Source organism: Somniosus microcephalus, chromosome 14 (genome assembly GCF_052327205.1).
Source record: "Somniosus microcephalus isolate GS21.2 chromosome 14, FLI_Smic_1.0, whole genome shotgun sequence".
NCBI lineage: Eukaryota > Metazoa > Chordata > Chondrichthyes > Squaliformes > Somniosidae > Somniosus > Somniosus microcephalus.
Genome location: NC_141000.1, coordinates 30,239,006 through 30,261,379, shown reverse-complemented (window position 1 = coordinate 30,261,379; position 22,374 = coordinate 30,239,006). Strand labels below are relative to the sequence as shown.

The following is a 22,374-nucleotide window of genomic DNA, read 5'->3' as shown; positions in this document are numbered from 1 at the left end:
TATGAGGAAACGTTGAACAGGCTGGGCCTATACTCACTGGAATTTAGAAGAATGAGAGGTGATCTTATTGAAACATGTAAGATACTGAGGGAGCTCGACAAGGTAGATGCAGAGAGGATATTTCCCCTCGTGAGGAAATCGAGAACGTGGGGGCACAGTTTCAGAATAAAGGGTCGCCCTTTTAGAACCGAGATGAGGAGGAATTTCTTCTCTCAGAAAGTCGTAAATCTGTGGAATTCTCTGCCCCAGAGAGCTGTGGAGGCTGGGTCATTAAATACATTTAAGGTGGAGATAGACAGATTTTTGCAAGATAAGGGAGTGAAGGGCTATGGGGAGTGGATGGGGAAGTGGCTTTGAGCCCAAGATCAGCCATGATCTTATTGAATGGCGGAGCAGGCTCGAGGGGCCAAGTGGCCGATTCCTGCTCCTATTTCCTATGTTTCTGTTCTTTTATTGGTGGATTTTCCACCAACTGCGCGGTAACTGAGCTGATTTGTTGTGGCTCAAAGAATTTGGAAAAGAATATGTTGAGTGATTTGATCAGTCTGCCTTCTCTTTTATATTGGTAGGTTCTCCTGATTGGTCATTTAAGATTCAGAATTGGTTATATTTATAAGTCCTTAGTAGTTTCTCATTGGAAGTTTTGTAATTGCTTTTTATTCATATGCTCCTGACCAGTTCAGTTCTGATGTCATGACTGAACTTTGAATCAGTCAACAAAACCTTAAGGATAATAGGCGATGCAAATGGAAGCGCCTAGTGACAACAGGGTTATCAATACAAAAGCAAAATACTGCGGATGCTGGCAATCTGAAATAAAAACAGAAAATGCTGGAAATACTCAGCAGGTCAGGCAGCATCTGTAGAGAGAGAAACAGAGTTAACATTTCAGGTCGATCACCCTTCGTCAGAACTGGAAAAAATTGGAGATGTAACAGGTTTTTAAGTGTAGGGGCAGGGAGAGGGGGGAGGGGAGGAAAGAACAAAAGGTCTGTGATAGGATGGAAGGCAGGAGAGATTAAGAGGCAAAAGGAGATGGTAATGGGACAAGTTATGAAACAAGATGACTCCAGATGAAGTGTAAATGGCACTGGCAGAATCATCAACAGCTGCCATGTAAGAGAGAGAGAAAAAAATGATTGGGGCAGAGGTTATGGTCTGAAACTGTTGAACTCGATGTTGAGTCCAGAAGGCTGTGAAGTGCCTAATCGAAAAATGAGGTGCTGTTCCTCGAGCTTATGTTGAGCTTCACTGGAACAATGTAAGAGGCCAAGGGTGGAAAGGTCAGAGTGGGAGTGGAGCGGAGAATTAAAGTGACAGGCGACTGGGAGCTCGGGGTCACCCTTACAGACTGAACGGATGTGTTCTGCAAAGCGGTCACCCAATCTGCGTTTGGTCTCCCCAATGTCAATAGCAGTTTCTAACCCTAACACCAATCCCTAGCCCTAACAGTATAGGAATTATCGAGAGATATGTTTAAAATTTAAAACATTGAAGAGCAACACTGGCAGATCCGACAGCCAATGGGATGGATCAAAGGGAGGGGGAAATGAATGCCACTTTATTTTCTGTAGTGTTACAAGCATGGGGGTCATATTTTCACTCGCTGCTCCTATGGATTTAGGGAAGGGCGCATTCCATACATGTAAAATGGTCGACGGCGTTCACCGACCTCTTATTTTTAAATCAACTATTGCAACGGTACGTGCAGTATGTGATGTGTAAAACCTGACTGGCAACCACTGATGGACGTTCCAGGAGAGGACGCACTTCATTTCGGGCCTGCCTGTCCGCTCCCGGCGGTGCTAAGGAAGTGACGCAGGGAGAGCGCAGCCGGTGGCGGTGACACACAAGCCGGAAGCGGCGCGAGTTTGGCGCGGTTGGGTTCCGAGTGCGAACAGCATTTTTAAAAAACTTGGAAGCCGGCCGACGGGCTCGAGCCAAGCGGCCGCTGCCCCTTTCCCTCGCGCCATGCCTCCCAAGAAAATGGTCGTGTATGACTCTGAGGAAAGCAGCTCTCCGGGCAGGTAAGGACCCAGGTCCGGTCGGCGGCCTGACCACCGCAGCAGGAAGCCGGGGCCCCGTGCTCGGTGTTTACCAACAAGCGGCTTTCAAGAAGCTGCCCGGGTCTGCCTGAGTGGAGAGGCTTGCGTCGCTCTTCATTTCCCTTCTCTTGGCTCTTTTAGCTTTAACGCGGAGGGGTGTTTCTGGCTCTTCACTGCGCACCAGCCGCTGCACTTAATTGTGTACATCGCCCCGGGAGCTTTCGGTGTGATTGCGGCCCTCTGTATTGATCTGTTTCTCTCTCTCACATTGGGACTGTCATTGCAGTGACAGGGCTCAGGAGCCCCCTGCTGTCATCCCTAACGTTGTTGGACCAAATATGTATTTCAAGCCTGCTTTTTGCTGCTATGATAGTTGAAAAGAGCGTCGCCCTCCACAAGTTGCACCAGGCTGTCTTTTGCTTCAAAAATACGATGCCTAGTGCATGCAGTGTTTTTAATGGCTTTAAATGAGGGGTAATCAATAATATCTAAAATACAGTATAATGTACCATTGATTAACACCAGTCTTTTAACTCTTAGAATTTCCATTGAAAAGATAAAGGCTTGCACTTCTATAGTGCCTTTCACGACCTCAGGATGTCCCAAAGCACTTTACTGCCAATTAAGTACTTTTGATATGTAGTCACTGTTGTAATGTAGGAAACGCAGCAGCCAATTTTCACGCAGCAAGGTCCCACACACAGCAATGAGATAATGACCAGATAATCTGTTTTATTGATGTTGGTTGAGGGATACATATTGGCCAGAACACCGGAGAGAATTCTTCTGCTCCTCTTCAGAAAAGTGCCATGGGATCATTTACGTCCACCTGAGAGGACAGACTCCGTTTAACATCTGAAAGATGGCACCTCCAACAGTGCACCACTTCCTCAGTACTGCACTGGAATGTCAGCCTAGATTACGTGCTCGAATCTCTGAAGTGGGACTTCGCTCACCTCCATTGCACTGGCCTCTCTGGTTCTGCTCCTGTATGTCCCACTGCAGTGAACACATTTCTGAGTGCATTTTCCCATCCTCACTTAGTCACCGAAAGGTTTTGTTCTTGATCCTTTTTTTACATGCTACTTCTGGACGATATGGTCACATAAAATTGAGGTCAGCTGTGATCTATATGCTAATGAAGATCAGCTCTATCCCTTCACCACCACCACTGTGCTGTCTGATTGTTTGTCTGATGCTAAGCTGTGGATGAGCAATAACTTTCTCCAGCTTAACATTGTAAAGATCAAAGTCATTCTGTTAGGCTCTCGCCACAAGTTGAGTACTGCAGATCATGATTCCATCCCCCTCTCTTGATCAGGCTGAATTTGACAGTGTGCAAGCTTGGTTTCCTGTTTGATCTTGTCTGAAGCTTGAAACCCCACATTCTAGCTGCCATCAAGAACATCTTCTCCACCTCTGCACATCATCCTTTGCTGCCCCATCTTGCAATCACAATTGCTGACAAAACCCCCACTACCCTACCCAACACAACTCAACCATGTATTCGTCACCTCCGGGCTCAACTTCTTCAATGTCTTTCTCACTGATCTACCAAGTTCCACCACACGGCAGCTTCCACTGGACCAGAGCCCGGCCACAGGCATCTTATTTTCACTAAGTCCAGTTCCCGCTCACCAACTACCACTCCTTCCCCATCCCACCACATTTAATTCCACATTCTAACCTTATCTACCAGTATGTATTCTTTGCTCTTCCGAGCCTCATGGTCTTGCATCCCCTCCCACCCTAAACCTTTCATGACATGGCCGCCAGTCTTCTTGGCTCCACAAAGCCTAAATCCCTCTGTTTTGTCGAACCCTCTCCATACCTTTAAATGTCCCCTTAAAAAAAACTACTTGTTTAACTTCACTGCGTGGTGTCTGTTTTTCACCGTTGTTAAATGCCGTAGGATATTTTGTTACGTTAAATTGTTGTGATTGGATGCATATGTTTTTTGTGCATTTCCCATTATAACTGTACTTTGGTTTATGTAGCTGGGTTTGTAAATCCAAATGATATTCACCTGTGCTAAATCCCTTTGTTCTTGGGTTGTTACAGTAAATGGTAGCTACTCACTTTAACACCGAGCTATCTCATGACAGACTGAGTTAAGTGGCAGCTAGATAAACCATTTTTAATGTATTGGATGCTGAGTACATCAAATCTATCGACTTCTGTTTTGAATATACCCAATGACTGAGCCTCCACAGCCCTCTGGGGTAGAGAATTCCCCTCTGTGTGAAGAAATTTCTTATCATCTCAGCCCTGAATGGCCCACCCTTTATCCTGAGGCTGTGGCCCCTGGTTCAAGACTCCCCAGCCAAGGGAAACATTCTCCCAGCATCCATCCTATCAAGCCCTGTAATAATTTTGGATGCTTCAATGAGATCCCCTCTCATTTTTCTGAATTCAAGAGAATACAGGCCTAGTTTACTCAATCTCTTCTCATACGACAGTCCTGCCATCCCAGGAATCAATCTCGTGAACCTTTGTTGCACTCCCTCTATGGCAAGTATACCCTTCCTTGGGTAAGGAGACTAAAATTGTACACAGTACTCCAGGTGTGGTCTCACCAAGGCCCTATATAATTGGAATAAGACTTCTTTACTCCTGTACTCAAATCTTCTTCCTAATGGCTTGCTGCACCTGCACATTCACTTTCAGTGACTCATGTACAAGGACACCCAGGTCCCTTTGAGCATCTGCATTCCCCATCTTTCACCATTTAGGAAATACTCTGCCTTTGTTTTTTCTACCAAAGTGGATAACTTCACATTTATCCACATTATAATCCATCTGCCATGTTCTCGCCCACTCACTGAGCCTGTCGCCATCCCCTTGAAGCCTCTTCACATCCTCTTCGCAACTGACACTGCTACCTAGCTTTGTATCATCAGCAAATTTGGATATATTACATTTAGTCCCCTCATCCAAATCATTGATATAGATTGTGAATAGCTGGGGCCCAAGCACTGATCCTTGCGGTACCCCACTAGTCGCAGCCTGCCATCCTGAAAAAGACCCGTTTATCCCTACTTTTGTTTTCTGTCTGTTAACCAATTCTCAATCCATGCTAGTATATTACCCCCAATTCCATGTGCCCTAATTTTGTTCACCAACCTCTTGTGTGGGACCTTATCGAAGGCCTTCTGAAAATCCAAATACACCACATCTACCGGTTCCCCTTTGTCTACTCCAGTAGTTACATCCTCAAAGAACTCCAATAGGTTTGTCAAACAGGATTTCCCTTTCATAAATCTATGTTGACTCTGCCTAATCTTACTACTGTATTAGTTTCTAAGTGCCCAGTTATTGCATCCTTTATAATAGATTCCAGCATTTTCCCAACTACAGGAAACTTCTTATCCGGGACCGGCGTGTGCCGGTTTATCAAAAAGTCTGGATTACAGAGAGGTATAGGTACAAGAGCCCCGTACACAGCCGCAGATCCAGGTGTCCCTGTTGTATAGCAACAGGTGCAGGAACCCCGGCCACACGTCCAGGCATCCCTGTTGCATAGCAACAGGTGCAGGAACCCCGGTTACATGGCCACAGATCCAGGAACGGAGTCTAATATGAAGTAAAACTTACCTGAACCTACTCCTGAATTTTGCCGGTTAACAGAGATTTCCGGTTATTTAGGTGCCGGTAAATCGAGAGTTTCCTGTACTGATGTGAGGTTAACAGGCGTGTAGTTCCCCGTTTTCTCTCTCCCTCCTTTCTTAAATAGTGGGGTTACATTTGCTATCCTCCAATCTGCAGGAATCATTCCAGAATCTATAGAATTTTGGAAGATGACAACCAATGCGTCCACTATCCCAATGGCCACCTCTTTCAAAACCCTAGGATGTAGGTCATCCGATCCTTGAGATTTATCGACTTTTAGTCCCATTAATTTTGCTAGTACTGTTTTTTTACAAATAATAATTTCTTTAAGTTCCTCATTCTTGCCACACCCTTGATTTTCTCGTATTTCTGGGAGTTTTTTTGTGTCTTCCTCCGTGAAGACGGAAACAAAGTATTTATTTAATTTCTCTGCCATTTCCTCATTCCCCATTACAGGAAACTTTAGATTTACCGGCACCTAAATAACCAGAAATCTCGGTTAACCGGCAAAATTCAGGAGTAGGTTCAGGTAACTTTTATTACTTGCCTTCCTCCATGTGTTGCTGTGCAAGGGTGTGGCTGCAGCTGTTGCTAAGCTACAGAGATGCTTGCAACTTGTGGCCATTGTTTTAAAGCTAAGCAACAGGGTTTGTTGCTTTATACGGAGCTCTCCGCTCCGTATCTTTTACTATAGCGTTCGGTTATCCGGAATTTTTGATGAACCGGCACCACGTCGGTCCCGTCCGTGCCAGATTAAAAAAAAGTTTCCCTGTATAAATTCTCCTGTTTCTGACTGTAAAGGACCTACATTTACCTTTGCCAGTCTTTTTCACATACCTATAGAAGCTTTTACAATCCGTTTTTATATTTTTTGCTAGTTTGTGCTCATATTCCATTTTCCCTTTCTTTATCAATTTCTTGGTCCCCCTTTGCTGATTTCTAAAAAGATCCCAATCCTCAGGCCCATAGCGCGACATGGGCAGCTGCAGTGTCAGAAGTCGTTGTGGCGCTGGACAGTGTTAATGGTCATTATAATGCAGGGCGACCGTGTTGTCAATAGCCACTCTGTTTACAGAAAGGGGGCAGGGCTGGGGGAGAACTCTTTGTCCTTGATGTGTTTTAACCAAAGGCTAAATTAATGCTAGCAGCATAATCTCAGGTGTTCGCAGCTTAAAGAGTGAGCAAATAACAGAGGGGCTTGTCAATGAACGCACAAGGTTTCTGTATCTATAATGGCCCAGAACTTGGTGTCGGGGGCTTGCCGCGCGTGCAAGCCCCCGATGTGCACTCACCCGGCGCGCCGACATCTGAAACCTGGCCCGCAGTGGATTTCCTGTCAGTGGCCAGGTTCTGATGTCGGCGCGCTGTGCTAACCTGACCCAGCGGCGTAGTTAGTGCGATGTGCCGGCTGGGATCAGGTGAGCACACTTCAGCCAATCAGGGGAGGGGAAACTTCATTCATAAGTTTGAGAGTAAGAACTGTCAAACTCATGAGAAGTACTGCACCCCAAAACACTACTTAAACTTTAAATAAAATTTAAAAAAACATCCCAATCATTAAATTAAGTATAAATAAGTTTAAAAAAATAATTTAAACAATTTCTTTTTTGTAAAAAAAATAAATTTTTAATAAAAAAGGTCTAAAACTAAACTTACCTTATTGTAGATTCTTTAAAATAATAAACCTGTGGAAAAAAAATTCTAAATTGCACTAAAACACCACTTACCTGTAAAAATAAATACTTACGTGTGCTTTACACATGCGCAAATCCCCCAAAACAGAGGAAATCCAAGACGCACGCGCTGCCCCCTACAGCGCACGTGCTAGCCTCTTCAACTCTTGGGTGAGAGGAGAGGAAATGCCGGTTTTCAGCGCATGCGCTGTGCATGCTGAAAACCGGCATTTCCTCCGGCCAGACGCGTGAGTACCCCTTCCGTACTCACACGTTTGGGGAGGAATTTCTGCCCCAATATGTTATAAGCCTTGCGTATAGCATTGACTTCCTGTAAATGTCACACTTGCTTCCTGTAACATTTTCCCTGTCACACTATATTGATAACAACCCAAATTGTTATAAAACAGTGCATCCTCAGACTTATTATGCGTAGTATCTAGGAGATCTACTAGTGTTACAGATATATAATCGGTAGTATTGTACTGGAATAAAAACCACAAATGCTGGAAATACACAGGTCAGTCAGCATCTGTAAAGAGAAAAGACAGATTGACATTTCAGTCTGATGAGGGATAAATATCTGAAACATCATAACCTGTCTTTTCTCTTTACAGATGTTGACTGACCTGCTGTGTATGTCTAGCATTTGCAGCATTTCATTTTTATAGTCCTGTACCTAATTTGAACTCCTGCTCCTGGTACACAGGATTGAAATACCATGAGCCTGGCACTCCTTTCTACTGATACTGCAAAGAAAACCTATTAGAATCATAGAAATTTACAGCACAGAAGCAGGCCATTTGGCCCACTGTGTCCGTGCTGGCCGAAAAAGAGCTATCCAGCCTAATCCCGCTATCCAGCCTAATCCCACTTTCCAGCTCTTGGTCTGTAGCCTCGTAGGTTGCAGCACTTCAGGTGCATATCCAATTACTTTTTAAATGTGATTAAGGTTTCTGCCTCTACCACCCTTTCAGGTTGTGAGTTCCAGACGCCCACCACCCTCTGGGTGAAAAAAGTTCTCCTCAACTCCCCTCTAATCCTTCAACCAGTTACTTTAAATCTATGCCCCCTGGTTATTGGCCTTTGCTAAGGGAAATAGGTCCATTCTATCAAGACCCCTCATAATTTTATACACCTCAATCAAGTCTCCCCTCAGCCTCCTCTGTTCCAAAGGAAACAACCCCAGCCTATCCAATTTTTCCTCATAGCTAAAATTCTCCAATCCTGGCAACATCCTCATAAATCTCCCCTGTACCCTCTCTAGTGCACTCACATCTTTCCTGTAATGTGGTGACCAGAACTGTACGCAGTACTCCAGCTGTGGCCTAACTAGTGTTTTATACAGTTCAAGCATAACTTCCCTGCTCTTATATTCTATGCCTCGGCTAATAAAGGAAAGTATTCCATATGCCTTCTTAACCACCTTATCTACCTGCCCTGCTACCTTCAGGGATCTGTGGACATGCACTCCAAGGTCCCTCTGTTCCTCTACACTTTGTAGCATCCTACCATTTATTGTGTAATCCCTTGCCTTGTTAGCCCTCCCCAAATGCAATACTTCACACTTCTCCGGATTGAATTCCATTTGCCACTTCTGACCAGTCCATTGATATCTTCCTGCAGTGGTCCTGTTTGGCCATTTTCTTGCTTGTAAAGTAAATGGCATTTATCCGATACGATAGCAAAATACTGCGGATGCTGGAAATCCGAAATAACAACAGAAAATGCTGGAAAAACTCAGCAGGCCAGGCAGCATCCGTGGAGAGAGAAACAGAGTTAACGTTTCAGGTCGAAATCCTTCGTCAGGACTGAGGAAAAAAAGCAGGAAATGAAACAGATTAAGAAGCAAATATTTACTTGTCCCATTACCATCTCGTCTCTTGCTTTGAATATCTCTTAATGTCTCCTCACCCCTCCCAGACCTTCCCTTTTGTTCTTTCATCCCCTCCCCCATTTCCCAGTCCCCTAACTTGCTTCTTAATCTGTTTCATTTCCTGCTTTTTTTTCTCAGTCCTGACGAAGGGTTTCGACCTGAAACGTTGACTGTTTCCCTCTCCATGGATGTTGCCTGGCCTGCTGAGTTTGTCCAGCGTTTTCTGGCATTTATCTGATCATGTAATTGCTAAATGTTCTACACTTTCCACACATGCCCAGTGAACTAGTGCATTTGCAGGTGACATCAAGTGTTTGGTGTTTTTACTGGAAACCGATTGGGCGGTTCCAAGATGTTTTTCTGATCAGACCCACAGGTTTTCAAACTGGGCCATGAACCCGAGGCAATCTCTTTGGGATGGTGGCAGGGGGGGTGGGGGGGAGGCGGTCATAAAATCTGTTTGTCTTGGCCAGATTTATTGTGCGCTGTTGTCTTTCTGTATTTGTAGATTTATTAGCATTAGATTTATTGTACACAAACATTTTCTGCTAGGATAGCACTGTTTCTCTTGGGTAGATGCCATTCAATTGGAAGTTATGATGGGGATCCTTAGAAGTCTGCTAATATTCTTTCCTGAGGTGATTATCCAGCAGGTTATTTTGTTGTAATTGAAGTATTTAACTCATTGGCTCCTTAAGGAAATTATGTGCACCTTTCAAACCAAATCCACATCATATAACATACACGTAAAACATTCTTAATTCCTACTCTGTATTACGGTCATATTCTCACATTTGTACTGCTTTATTTGAAGTATATTGACACAGTTCAGTTTTAAACATTGTTTCCCTTTGAAAGACTATACTGTACCTGATTTTTCATGTGCAAACCACACCCCTTATGACCAGGGAATGTTAGTTTGGATTGCGTTACCCAGGGCTACTGATTACATTTATTTTGCAGTAATGCTGCACACTGGAATTTATATAGCATGCCCGCTATCAATTTGAATTATATCAATTAAACATTGGGAAGAATGTAGTTATTGTCTTCAGCCCAGCCCATAAACTCCGTTCTCTAGCCACCATTTCCATTCCCCTACCTGGCCACTGTTTCAGGCTGAACCAGAGTGTTTGCAACCTCGGCATCCTATTTGACCCTCAACTGAGCTTCTGAACCCATTTCCTTGCCATCATAAAGACCTCCTACTTCCACCTCTGCCCCTGCCTCAGCTCACCTGCTGCTGAAGTCATCTTCAAATCCATCTTCCACCCTCCATAAACTTGAGCTCATCCAAAACTCTGCTACCCGTATCCTAACTCGTACCAAGATCTGTTCACCCATCACCCCTGTGCTTGCTGATCTACATTGGCTCTCAGTCCAACAGCGCCTCAAATTTTTAAATTTTTAGCCTTGTGTTTCAATCCCTTCATGACCTTGTCCGTCCCTATCTCTGTAACCTCTGCTAGCCAGACAACCCTCGGAGAACTCTCCGTTCCTTCAACTCTGGCCTCTTGTGCATCCCCCACTTCTTTTGCCCCACCATTGCCAGTTGTGCTTTCAGCTGTCCAGGCCTTAAGCTTTGGAATTCCTTCCCTAAACCTCTCCGCCTCTCTACCCCTCTCTCCTCCTTTTAAGATGCTCCTTAAAACCTACCTCATTGACCAAGCTTTTAGTCACCTGTCCTCGTATCTCCTCCTTTGACTTGGTGTCAATTTTTGTCTGATTAGGTTCCTGGGAAGCGCCTTGGGACATTTTAAGTACGTTAAAAGAAAGACTTGCATTTATATAGCGCCTTTCACGACCTCGGGACATTCCAAACAATTTTGAAATGTAGTCACTGTTGTAATGTAGGAAACATGGGAGCCAATTTGCACACAGCAAGCTCCCACAAACAGCAATGTGATAATGACCAGATAATCTGTTTTTTTTATTATGTTGATTGAGGGATAAATATTGGCCAGGACACCGGGGGAGAACCCCCCTGCTCGTCTTTGAAATAGTGCCATGGGATCTTTTAGGACCACATGAGCGAGCAGATGGGGCCTCGGTTTAATGTCTCATCTGAAAGGCAGCGCTCGCTCAGCACTGCATTGGAGCGTTAACCTAGATGTTTTTTTTGTGCTCAAGTCTCTGGAGTGAGACTTGAACCCACAACATTCTGATTCGAGAGGAGAGAGTGCTACCCACTGAGCTATGGCTGACACTGAAGGTGCTATATCAATGCAAGTTGTTGTTGAGTACTTGGGACAGGAGTTTTACAGGTTAAAATTGCTCTCGTATTTACACTTCAACCAAGTATGCAGTAATGTATGAACTAGGCAATACTATACAGATAAAACTGTATTGTTCTACAAACCATCTAGAATCCTTAAAATGTTTGACTGCAGTTCCTTTTGTAAAGTAGCCTTGTGTAGTCCAATGATCTCTATAGCAGCCATGTCTTTGATTGTGGTGACAGCCTTCATTGGAATATACCTAACAGGCATTTGTTAGCTCTTCTCTTCTTTCTGATGTGTTTCGAATGCAGCAGTAATTGGACAATTACAGTCACCACCAAGTTTTGAGGATACCTTCCCTTTGAAGATGGGGTTGCCTATCATACTTGATTAAATCAAATATTGAAGTAACTATTTATTTTACCTGTGACAGTATGTCCCCCTGTTAGAGATTTTGGGTCTGCCTTAGATATTCTCTTGGGTTCACTCCTGGAATTGGTCCTTGCATTCAAGAGTGAGCCTACACTGCCCAATGCCTACTTGGTTACTATTGTAACCTGGAATGCAACAACAATATCTCTTTGTGATCTGAACTCTTTTTCACACGTTCGGTTCTCCAACCTTTTGGTAAGTGGACCGAACAATACTTTAGTAAGACACAGCATGGAATACATGTGACTGGGCAGGCTAGTATTTCCAGATCTTTTACTTTTTCCCTATACCACTTCCCATAACATACAAAAGCATGGTACGCAATGCTGATTGGTGTGCTGGATGCTCACTCTTTAGAATTTTCCTTTTTCTAATCCGCCTCTGGCTGTAAAAACTGACTGGCTGTAAAAACTGACTGGCTGTTTCCAGCCATGGCCAAGGTCGTGCCTTGCAGCCTTTGTTAGAACTGACCTTCAACAGTGGTCCCTTTTGTAATTTTAATTCCTGTATTTGCAGGAATTAAAATTGGAAGGGCTATCTTTCTGACTTTACTCCTGATCAGCGATTGGCTGACTGGCCTACCAATTAATGCAGCTCCCACATCCCAGAGGGGACTCTTGGCAACATCCTGTATTTATATACTGCCCTAAACGTAGAATTATGTCCCATGTGCTTCAGAGGTGCAAGGACAAAATGGATGCTAAACCAAAAGAGCTATTGGGGGTTGAGTTTGGTCAAAGAAGTGGGTTGTAAGAAGAGCTCTAAAGGAGGAGAAGGAGCTGGAGAGGTTTGGGAGGAATTTCAGAGATCGGGGTCTTGGCAGCCGAAGGCACGACCGTTAATGATAGGTGGGGATGCATAGCAGGCTGGAATCGGGCACAGCATTCATGGGGATGTGAGGGGAGGTGTAGTGTTGGAGGAGGTTCGAGATAAGGTGGGGTGAGGCCATGAAGGGATTTAGACATGAGGATCAGATTTTTAAAATTTGAGGTGTAGGTAAGCAAGGACATGCATGATGTGTAATTGGGGCTTGGTGCAGGATAAGATACAGGCAGCAGAGATTTGAGTGAGCTGAAGTTTATGGAGGGTGAAAGATGGAAGGCCAGCCAGGGGAGTATTGAATAGTCAGTTGAGTCTGGAGGTGACAAAGGCATGAATGAGTCCAGTGACAGGTGGTTGAGATAGGGGCAGAGGCAGACAATCTCATGCTAAGTATGCATGAAGTTTGTCATTCCCAAGCTCGGATGTGAATGCCTCATGGGAATCTGAAATGGGATAATGAGTTACTTATTGTAATATGAGTTACATTGGGGAGACCAAACGCAGATTGGGTGACTGCTTTGCGGAACACCTCCGTTCAGTCCATAAGGATGACCCTGAGCTTCCGGTCGCCTGTCATTTTAATTCACCGGCCCATTCCCACTCCGACCTCACTGTACTTGGGCTCTTGCATTGTTCCACGGACGCTCACCGTAAACTCGAGGAACAGCACCTCATCTTCCGATTAGGCACTTTACAGCCTTCCGGACTCAATATCGAGTTCAACAATTTCAGATCATAACCTCGGCCCCCATTACATTTTTACTTATATTTTTTATCCATACCTTTGTTTTGGCCTTTTCCCCCCCCCCTTTTTCTCTCTCCTACATGGCAGCTGTCTCCCATTCTGCCAGCGCATTTCCTAATCTTTTGTCTTTTGTCTCCACTAGTCCTATCACCATCTCGTCTCATTTTGAATACCTCTTAATGTCTCTTCACTTCTCTTTTATTCTCTCCCAGCCCCCAAACTGGTCTTTTAATCTGATCATTTCCTGTGCTTCTTCAGTCTTGACAAAGGGTTTCGACCTGAAACGTTGACTCTCAGGGATGTTGTCTGGCCTGCTGAGTTTTTCTAGCATTTTCTGTTGTTATTTCGGATTTCCAGCATCTGCAGTATTTTGCTATTGTACTTATTGTTGCTGGCTGTTCTGAAAAAACAGTAAACAAATGTACTTGTCTGGTCTGAATACACACCTGCTGCTTCCAGCTTTGTGGGCACACTTTAAGTAAAATCATCTCAATGTAAGTCATTCCCCAATCCTTTCCATATTCAAATTAATTTGTGGCACTCCTAACATTAAAATACATTATTGCAGCAACTGCTTAACAGAGACAGGTGTTTATGGTATAACTTGCAGTAGAGTTGGTAGAGTGTTTGATCAGCTTTTGACACTATGCAATCATCTTATGCATTTTAAGCCAATTAACTCTGAATCAGAGTCCCAACAGCAGCAAGGAAATGAATAACCTATTTTTTTTTGGTAGTGTCTCATGCAGCCGCCAGCAATCACGATGTAATCCTGCGAGATTTGCTAAATGCAGCCTCCTGATTGATCTGGTTTAAAAAGATGTTAAAAACCATGAACTTTTCTGTTCTCTCCACAGATGCTGATTCCTGATTTAAGTTTGTGTATCATATCTTGCCTCAGTCTGAATTTGAAATGTTTTAAAAGTGGTATTTCATGCTGCTACATATCGCAAACGACTTGTGTGAAGTTTGGTTGCAAGAAAAAAGGTGTCAGATTCAATTAATTTGTTAGCGGGGGTGATAAATCACGACAATCTTTGAACATTTACACTTGCTCAGATACTTTCTGACTGTCTCTTCAGTCCCTCACTACTGTAGCTCAGCATTTACTTTATTCTGCACACTTCAGTATCTCCCTTTTACCTCTGGCGATAATCAGTGCTACTGATTATTATACGATTTGTATCAGTTTGAAACAAGCGAGAGTGACTAATGACAAGCCAATGTTGAAGTTTTCAAGCTGTAACATTTTCAGTATACAGTTCATTTGACTCCAGTATAAAATGTAATTGTATTGATTTTTCCCTTTTTAAAATCAGATTTCTAGCATTTATAATTTTTTTTCTGTAGTATTTGCATTGAATTACATAGCATTTACAGCACCGAGATAGGCCGTTCGGTTCAACTGGTCTATGCCAGTGTTTATGCTCCAAACGAGCCTCCTCCCACTCTACTTCATCTGTCCCTATCGGCATATCCTTCTGTTGATTGTGTTCCTGGAATTGTAAGTGGAACTTCCTTTGTAGCTGGTACAGCCCTTTACTTGAATGATCCATGCGTCATGGAGGAATTGTTTTGAATTGGAGCTGGAAGCAACAGTTGTAACATGAAGATCTTGTCTCCAGCTTTAATGCTTTTCTGTTCTAACTGCGCAGAGTAGTTTATGCAGAATTTCTGTCGCCAACAACAGTACAGAGTTGGATGCAAAAACTTGACTACGTGGTCTTACCGCTTGTGCATGAATTAAATGAAGTTGGCTGTTTCCTTTTAGAAGCCTTCACATTACAGATATTTTTATATATATAATAATGTCTCCTGTCTGGTCTGGTCCTGTCCTGTCATACACTCAAAAGTTATAGAGCGTACCTACACGCATGTTATATCAAAAAGCTTATCATTAGGGGAGTCTAATAGGCGTATTTACTTTTTGGTCAGACAAAAATTGTTCCGACAGTATACAAAAAAGGTTCAAAAAACTGCAACATTCCACTCATTAGCGTTGAGTGACGTGATGGTTGACCAATCGGTGCATCACGGGGGGGGGGGGTTCATTGTGTGTGTGTGGGTGGACCTAATCCTTCTGAGCTGAGGTGAGTGGCCACCATCTTGATTTCTAACTATTGATTTATTTTTCCACTTTCTCTGTGTTTATTTTCCCACTTTCTGTGTGTGTGGAGGGGAAATTGTTTTTCAAAAAAGTAAATTCATTTGTAAATATTTTTTCTAAGCTGATTAATTTTCCTACCTTTCACCCTTTTTTTTCCCCTTGACTCGCTGCCTCTACCGGGCGCCGCAACCTTGGCGGGTTACCCCACCTGCAGGCCTCGGCCTCTCCTCGCCAGCCACGCCCGAGCTAGGCACCCTCCGTCCCGCTGGGCCCGCCCCGCGATCGCCACCATCTTGGTAAAGGCTGGCGGCGCGGGACTGAGCCGAGCGTAGCCATCGCCGCCATCTTAGTAAAGGCTGGCGGGGCGGGAGTCAGCGCGTGCGTCAACGTTGGCCCGGAGCGCGACCTCAGCTAAGGTGAGTCCGGCCGGGCCTCACGCGCTAGGCCACACACCGGCCGGCGCTGATCCGCACACGGGGGCTTCGGCTCACCGCGTCCGGGCTCTGAGGAAAGGCAGAGAGAGAGGGGGAGGGGGAGGAGGAGGAGGGGAGGGAGCGGAGGGGGAGGGAGAGGGGGAGGGGGAGGGGGAGGAGGGAGAGGAGGAGGGAGGGAGAGGGGGAGGGGGAGGGAGAGGGAGGGAGAGGAGGAGGAGGAGGGGGAGGAGGAGGGGAGAGGAGGGGGAGGGGGAGGAGAGGGAGAGGGGGAGGGAGGAGGAGGAGGAGGGAGGAGGAAGGAGGGGGAGAGGAGGAGGGGGAGGGAGAGGAGGAGGGGGAGAGGAGGAGGGGGAGGGAGAGGGGGAGGGGGAGGGAGAGGAGGAGGAGGGGGAGGGAGAGGAGGAGGAGGAGGGGGAGGGAGAGGAGGAGGGGGAGGGAGAGGGGGAGGGAGAGGAGGAGGGGGAGGGAGAGGGGGAGGGGGAGGAGGAGGAGGGGGAGGAGGAGGAGGGGGAGGAGGAGGGAGAGGGGGAGGGAGAGGAGGAGGGGGAGGAGGAGGGGAGGAGGAGGAGGAGAGGGGGAGGAGGAGGAGGGGAGGGGGAGGAGGAGGAGGAGGGGGAGGGGGAGGGGGAGGAGGAGGGAGGAGGAGGGAGAGGAGGAGGAGGAGGGGGAGGAGGAGGGGGAGGGAGGGGAGGGGGAGGAGGAGGGGGGGGAGGGGGAGGAGGAGGGGGGGAGGGAGGGGAGGGGGAGGGAGAGGGGGGGGGAGGGAGGGGGGGGAGGGAGGGGAGGGGGAGGGAGAGGAGGGGGGGGAGGAGGAGGGGGAGGGAGAGGGGGGGAGGGAGAGGGGGGGAGGGAGGGGAGGGGGAGGAGGAGGGGGAGGAGAGAGGAGGAGGGAGAGGAGGAGGGGGAGGAGGAGGAGGGGGAGGAGGGGGAGGAGGAGGAGGGGGAGGAGGAGGAGGAGGGGGGGAGAGGGGGGGAGGAGGAGGAGGGGGAGGAGGAGGGGGAGGAGGGAGAGGGGGAGGAGGGAGAGGGGGAGGGAGAGGAGGGGGAGGGAGAGGGGGAGGGGGAGGAGGAGGGAGGGAGAGGAGGAGGAGGGGGAGGGAGAGGAGGAGGAGGGGGAGGGAGAGGAGGAGGAGGAGGGGGAGGGAGAGGAGGAGGAGGAGGGGGAGGGAGAGGAGGAGGGGGAGGGGGAGGAGGAGGAGGGGAGGGCGAGGAGGAGGAGGGGGAGGGGAGGGGGAGGAGGAGGGGGAGGGGAGGGAGAGGAGAGGGAGGAGGAGGAGGAGGAGGAGAGGGAGGAGGAGGAGGAGGAGGAGGGGAGGGAGGAGGAGGAGGAGAGGGAGAGGAGGAGGAGAGGGAGAGGAGGAGGAGGAGGGGGGGGGGAGAGGAGGGGAGGAGGAGGAGGGGAGGAGGAGGAGGGAGGGGAGGGGAGGAGGAGGAGGAGGAGGAGGAGGAGGGGAGGGAGAGGAGGAGGGGGAGGGAGAGGAAGAGGGGGGAGGAGGAGGGGAGGAGAGAGGGAGGGGAGGGAGGAGAGGAGGAGGGAGGAGGGAGGGAGGGAGAGGAGGGAGGAGGAGGGCGGAGGGAGAGGAGGAGGAGGAGGGGGGCGGGAGAGGAGGAGGAGGAGGAGGAGGGGCGGAGGAGGAGGAGGAGGAGGGGGGGCGGGAGGAGGAGGAGGAGGGGGGCGGGAGAGGAGGAGGAGGCGGCGGGGGGAGGGGAAGGAGGGGAGGAGGGGGAGGGGAAGGAGGGGAGGAGGGGGAGGGGAAGGAGGGGAGGAGGGGGAGGAGGGGGAGGAGGAGGGAGGGGAGAGGAGGAGGGAGGGGAGAGGAGGAGGAGGAGGAGGGAGGGAGAGGAGGAGGGGGAGGGGAGAGGAGGAGGAGAGGAGGGGAGAGGAGGGAGGGGGGGGAGGAGAGGAGGGGAGAGGAGGGAGGAGGGGGAGGAGAGGGGGGAGGGGGGGGGGAGGGAGGGGACGGAGGGGGAGGGGGGAGGGGGGAGAGGAGGAGGGGGGCGGGAGAGGATGAGGAGGAGAGGGGCGGGAGAGGAGGGGGAGGAGGAGGAGGGAGAGGAGGAGGGAGGAGGAGGAGGGGGGAGGGAGAGGAGGAGGGGGGAGGGAGAGGAGGAGGGGGGCGGGAGAGGAGGAGGGGGCGGGATAGGAGGAGGGGGGCGGGAGAGGAGGAGGGGGGCGGGAGGGAGAGGAGGAGGGCGGGAGGGAGAGGAGGAGGGGGGCGGGAGAGGAGGAGGGGGAGGGAGAGGAGGAGGAGGAGGGGGGCGGGAGAGGGGGAGGAGGAGGGGGGCGGGAGGGGGAGAGGAGGAGGAGGGGGAGGAGGAGGAGGGGGCGGGAGAGGAGGAGGAGGGAGGGGGAGGGGAGAGGGGGGGAGGGGGGAGAGGAGGAGGGGGGCGGGAGAGGATGAGGAGGAGAGGGGGCGGGAGAGGAGGGGGAGGAAGAGGAGGAGGGAGAGGGGGAGGAAGAGGAGGAGGGAGAGGAGGAGGGGGGAGGTGAGGAGGAGGGGGGCGGGAGAGGAGGAGGGGGGCGGGAGAGGAGGAGGGGGGCGGGAGGGAGAGGAGGAGGGCGGGAGGGAGAGGAGGAGGGGGGCGGGAGAGGAGGAGGGGGAGGGAGAGGAGGAGGAGGAGGGGGGAGGGAGAGGAGGAGGGGGGAGGGAGAGGAGGAGGAGGAGGGGGGCGGGAGGGGGAGAGGAGGAGGAGGGGGAGGAGGAGGAGGGGGCGGGAGAGGAGGAGGAGGGAGGGGGAGGGGAGAGGAGGAGGAGGGGAGAGGAGGGGGAGGGAGAGGAGGGGAGGGGAGAGGAGGAGGAGGGAGGGAGAGGAGGGAGGAGGGGGAGGAGAGGGGGGAGAGGAGGGAGGAGGGGAGGAGAGGGGGGAGAGGAGGAGGGGGGAGGGAGAGGAGGGGGGCGGGAGAGGGGGAGGGAGAGGAGGGGGGCGGGAGAGGATGAGGAGGAGGGGGGCGGAGAGGAGGAGGAGGGGGGAGGGGAGGAGGGAGAGGAGGGGGGCGAGGAGAGGAGGGGGGCGAGGAGAGGGGGAGGAGAGGAGGGGGGCGAGGAGAGGGGGCGAGGAGAGGGGGGAGAGGAGAGGGGGGGAGGGAGAGGGGGAGGAGAGGAGGAGGGAGAGGGGAGGGGGAGGAGGGAGAGGAGAGGAGGAGGGGTGAGGGAGAGGAGGAGGGAGAGGAGGAGGAGGAGGGGGGAGGGAGAGGAGGAGGAGGAGGGGGGCGGGAGAGGGGGAGGAGGAGGGGGGCGGGAGGGGGAGAGGAGGAGGAGGGGGAGGAGGAGGAGGAGGGGGCGGGAGAGGAGGAGGAGGGAGGGGGAGGGGAGAGGAGGGGAGAGGAGGAGGAGGGGAGAGGAGGGGGAGGGAGAGGAGGGGGAGGGGAGAGGAGGAGGAGGAGGAGGGAGAGGAGGGAGGAGGGGGAGGAGAGGGGGGAGAGGAGGGAGGAGGGGAGGAGAGGGGGGAGAGGAGGAGGGGGGAGGGAGAGGAGGGGGGCGGGAGAGGGGGAGGGAGAGGAGGGGGGCGGAGAGGATGAGGAGGAGGGGGGCGGGAGAGGAGGAGGAGGGGGGAGGGGGAGGAGGGAGAGGAGGGGGGGCGAGGAGAGGAGGGGGGCGAGGAGAGGGGGAGGAGAGGAGGGGGCGAGGAGAGGAGGGGGGCGAGGAGAGGGGAGGAGAGGAGAGGAGAGGGGGAGGAGGGGGGAGGAGGGAGAGGAGAGGAGGAGGGGGGAGGGAGAGGAGGAGGGAGAGGAGAGGAGGAGGGGGGAGGGAGAGGAGGGGGAGAGGAGAGGAGAGGGGGAGGGAGAGGAGGGGGGGCGAGGAGAGGAGGGGGGGCGAGGAGAGGAGGGGGGCGAGGAGGGAGGGAGAGAGGGGGAGGGGGAGGAGAGGGGGGGAGGAGGGGGGGAGGGAGAGGAGAGGAGGGGAGGAGGGAGAGGAGAGGAGGAGGGGGGAGGGAGAGGAGGAGGAGGAGGGGGGCGGGAGAGGAGGAGGGGGGCGGGAGAGGAGGAGGGGGGCGGGAGAGGAGGGGGGCGGGAGAGGAGGAGGAGGAGGGGAGAGGAGGAGGGGAGAGGGGGAGGGGGAGGAGGGAGAGGGGAGGAGGGAGAGGAGGGGGGGGCGAGGAGAGGAGGGGGGCGAGGAGAGGGGGGAGAGGAGAGGGGGGCGAGGAGAGGGGGGAGAGGAGAGGGGGAGAGGAGAGGGGGGGAGGGAGAGGGGGAGGAGAGGAGGAGGGAGAGGGGAGGAGGGAGAGGAGGAGGGGGGAGGAGAGGAGGGAGAGGAGAGGAGGAGGGAGAGGAGAGGAGGAGGGGGGAGGGAGAGGAGGGGGGCGAGGAGAGGAGAGGGGGGAGGGAGAGGAGGGGGGGCGAGGAGAGGAGGGGGGCGAGGAGGGGGGGAGAGGGAGAGGGGAGGAGAGGGGAGGGGGAGGAGAGGGGGGGAGGGGGAGGAGGGGGGGGCGGGAGAGGAGGAGGAGGGGAGAGGGGGAGGGAGAGGAGAGGAGCGGAGGAGGGAGAGGAGAGGAGGAGGGGGGAGGGAGAGGAGGAGGAGGGGGCGGGAGAGGAGGAGGAGGGGGGCGGGAGAAGAGGAGGAGGAGGAGGAGGGGGGCGGGAGAGGAGGAGGAGGAGGGGGGCGGGAGAGGGAGAGGAGGGGGAGGAGGAGGAGGAGGAGGAGGGGGCGGGAGAGGAGGAGGAGGGGAGAGGAGGAGGAGGGGAGAGGAGGGGGAGGGAGAGGGGGGAGGGAGAGGAGGAGGAGGAGGAGGGGAGAGGAGGAGGAGGAGGAGGGAGAGGAGGGAGGAGGGGGAGGAGAGGAGGGAGGGAGAGGAGGGAGGAGAGGGGGGAGAGGGAGAGGGGGGAGAGGAGGAGGGGGGAGGGAGAGGAGGGGGGCGGGAGAGGGGGAGGGAGAGGAGGGGGGCGGGAGAGGGGGAGGGAGAGGAGGGTGCGGGAGAGGGGAGGGAGAGGAGGGGGGCGGGAGAGGAGGAGGAGGGGAGAGGGGGAGGGGGAGGAGGGGGAGGGGGGAGGGAGAGGAGGGGGGGCAGGGGGAGGGGGGAGGGAGAGGAGGGGGGGCGAGGAGAGGAGGGGGGCGAGGAGAGGGGCGAGGAGAGGGGGGAGAGGAGGGGGGGGAGAGAGGGAGAGGGGAGGAGGGAGAGGAGAGGAGGAGGGGGAGGGAGAGGGGGAGGGAGAGGAGGAGGGGGAAAAGAATATATATAAACAATGCGAATGTATATTTATACACTCAGGGATATACCTGTTTATACACTGTATGAATAGAACTGCGTTTATGTGGTAAACCATAAATGTATTTTGATGCTTTGGCAACATAAGATGTAACTTATCATGCCAATAAAGCGATTTGAATTGTGAATTGTGAATTGGGAGGGAGAGGAGGAGGGGGGAGGAGAGGAGGGAGAGGAGGGGGCGAGGAGAGGAGGGGGGGGCGAGGAGAGGAGGGGGCGAGGAGGGGGGAGAGAGGGAGAGGGGGAGGGAGAGGAGAGGAGGGGAGGAGGGAGAGGAGAGGAGAGGAGGAGGGGGGAGGGAGAGGAGGAGGAGGAGGGGGGCGGGAGAGGAGGAGGGGGGCGGGAGAAGAGGAGGAGGGGGGGGCGGGAGAGGAGGAGGAGGGGGGCGGGAGAGGGAGAGGAGGAGGAGGGGGAGGAGGAGGAGGAGGAGGGGGCGGGAGAGGAGGAGGAGGGAGGGGGAGGGGAAGGAGGAGGAGGGGAGAGGAGGGGGAGGGAGAGGAGGGGGAGGGAGAGGAGGGGGAGGGAGAGGAGGGGGAGGGGAGAGGAGGAGGAGGAGGAGGGGAGGGGGGGGAGAGGAGGGAGGAGAGGGGGGAGAGGAGGAGGGAGGAGGGGAGGAGAGGGAGGAGGGGAGGAGAGGGGGGAGAGGAGGAGGGGGAGGGAGAGGAGGGGGGCGGGAGAGGGGGAGGAGAGGAGGGGGCGGGAGAGGGGGAGGGAGAGGAGGGGGGCGGGAGGAGGAGGAGGGGAGAGGGGGAGGGGGAGGAGGGAGGGGGAGGGAGAGGAGGGGGGGCGAGGAGAGGGCGAGGAGAGGGGGGAGAGGAGGGGGGGGGAGAGGAGAGAGGGGGAGGGAGAGGGGGAGGAGAGGAGAGGAGGGGGAGGGAGAGGGGAGGAGGGAGAGGAGAGGAGGAGGGGGGAGGGAGAGGAGGAGGGGGAGGGAGAGGAGGGGGGGCGAGGAGAGGAGGGGGGGCGAGGAGGGGGGAGAGAGGGAGAGGGAGGAGAGGGGCGGGGGAGGAGAGGGGGGGGAGGGGGAGGAGAGGGGGGGCGGGAAGAGGATGAGAGGAGGGGGCGGGAGAGGAGAGGAGGGGAGAGGGGGAGGGAGAGGAGAGGAGGGGAGAGGGGGAGGGAGAGGAGAGGGAGGGGAGGAGGGAGAGGGGAGGAGGAGGGGGGAGGGAGAGGAGGGGGGAGGGAGAGGAGGGGGGGCGAGGAGAGG

At 52.3% G+C, this 22,374-nt stretch overlaps 1 protein-coding gene across 6 annotated transcripts in view; it reads left to right on the top strand.

Moving 5' to 3' along the window:
* The first annotated feature begins 1,794 nt into the window (after positions 1-1,794).
* rb1 (retinoblastoma 1) overlaps positions 1,795-22,374 on the top strand; it is a 295,784-nt gene continuing 275,204 nt past the window's right edge. For 3 of the 6 annotated variants that reach the window (XM_086006458.1, XM_086006457.1, XM_086006456.1), the window contains exon 1: positions 1,796-2,027. In XM_086006458.1, coding sequence (XP_085862584.1) covers positions 1,972-2,027 — 56 coding nt within the window. In that variant the 5' untranslated portion in view covers positions 1,796-1,971. Of the gene's footprint in view, positions 2,028-22,374 lie in introns of all 6 variants that reach the window. The other 3 variants (XM_086006462.1, XM_086006461.1, XM_086006459.1) reach the window with 2 other exon arrangements.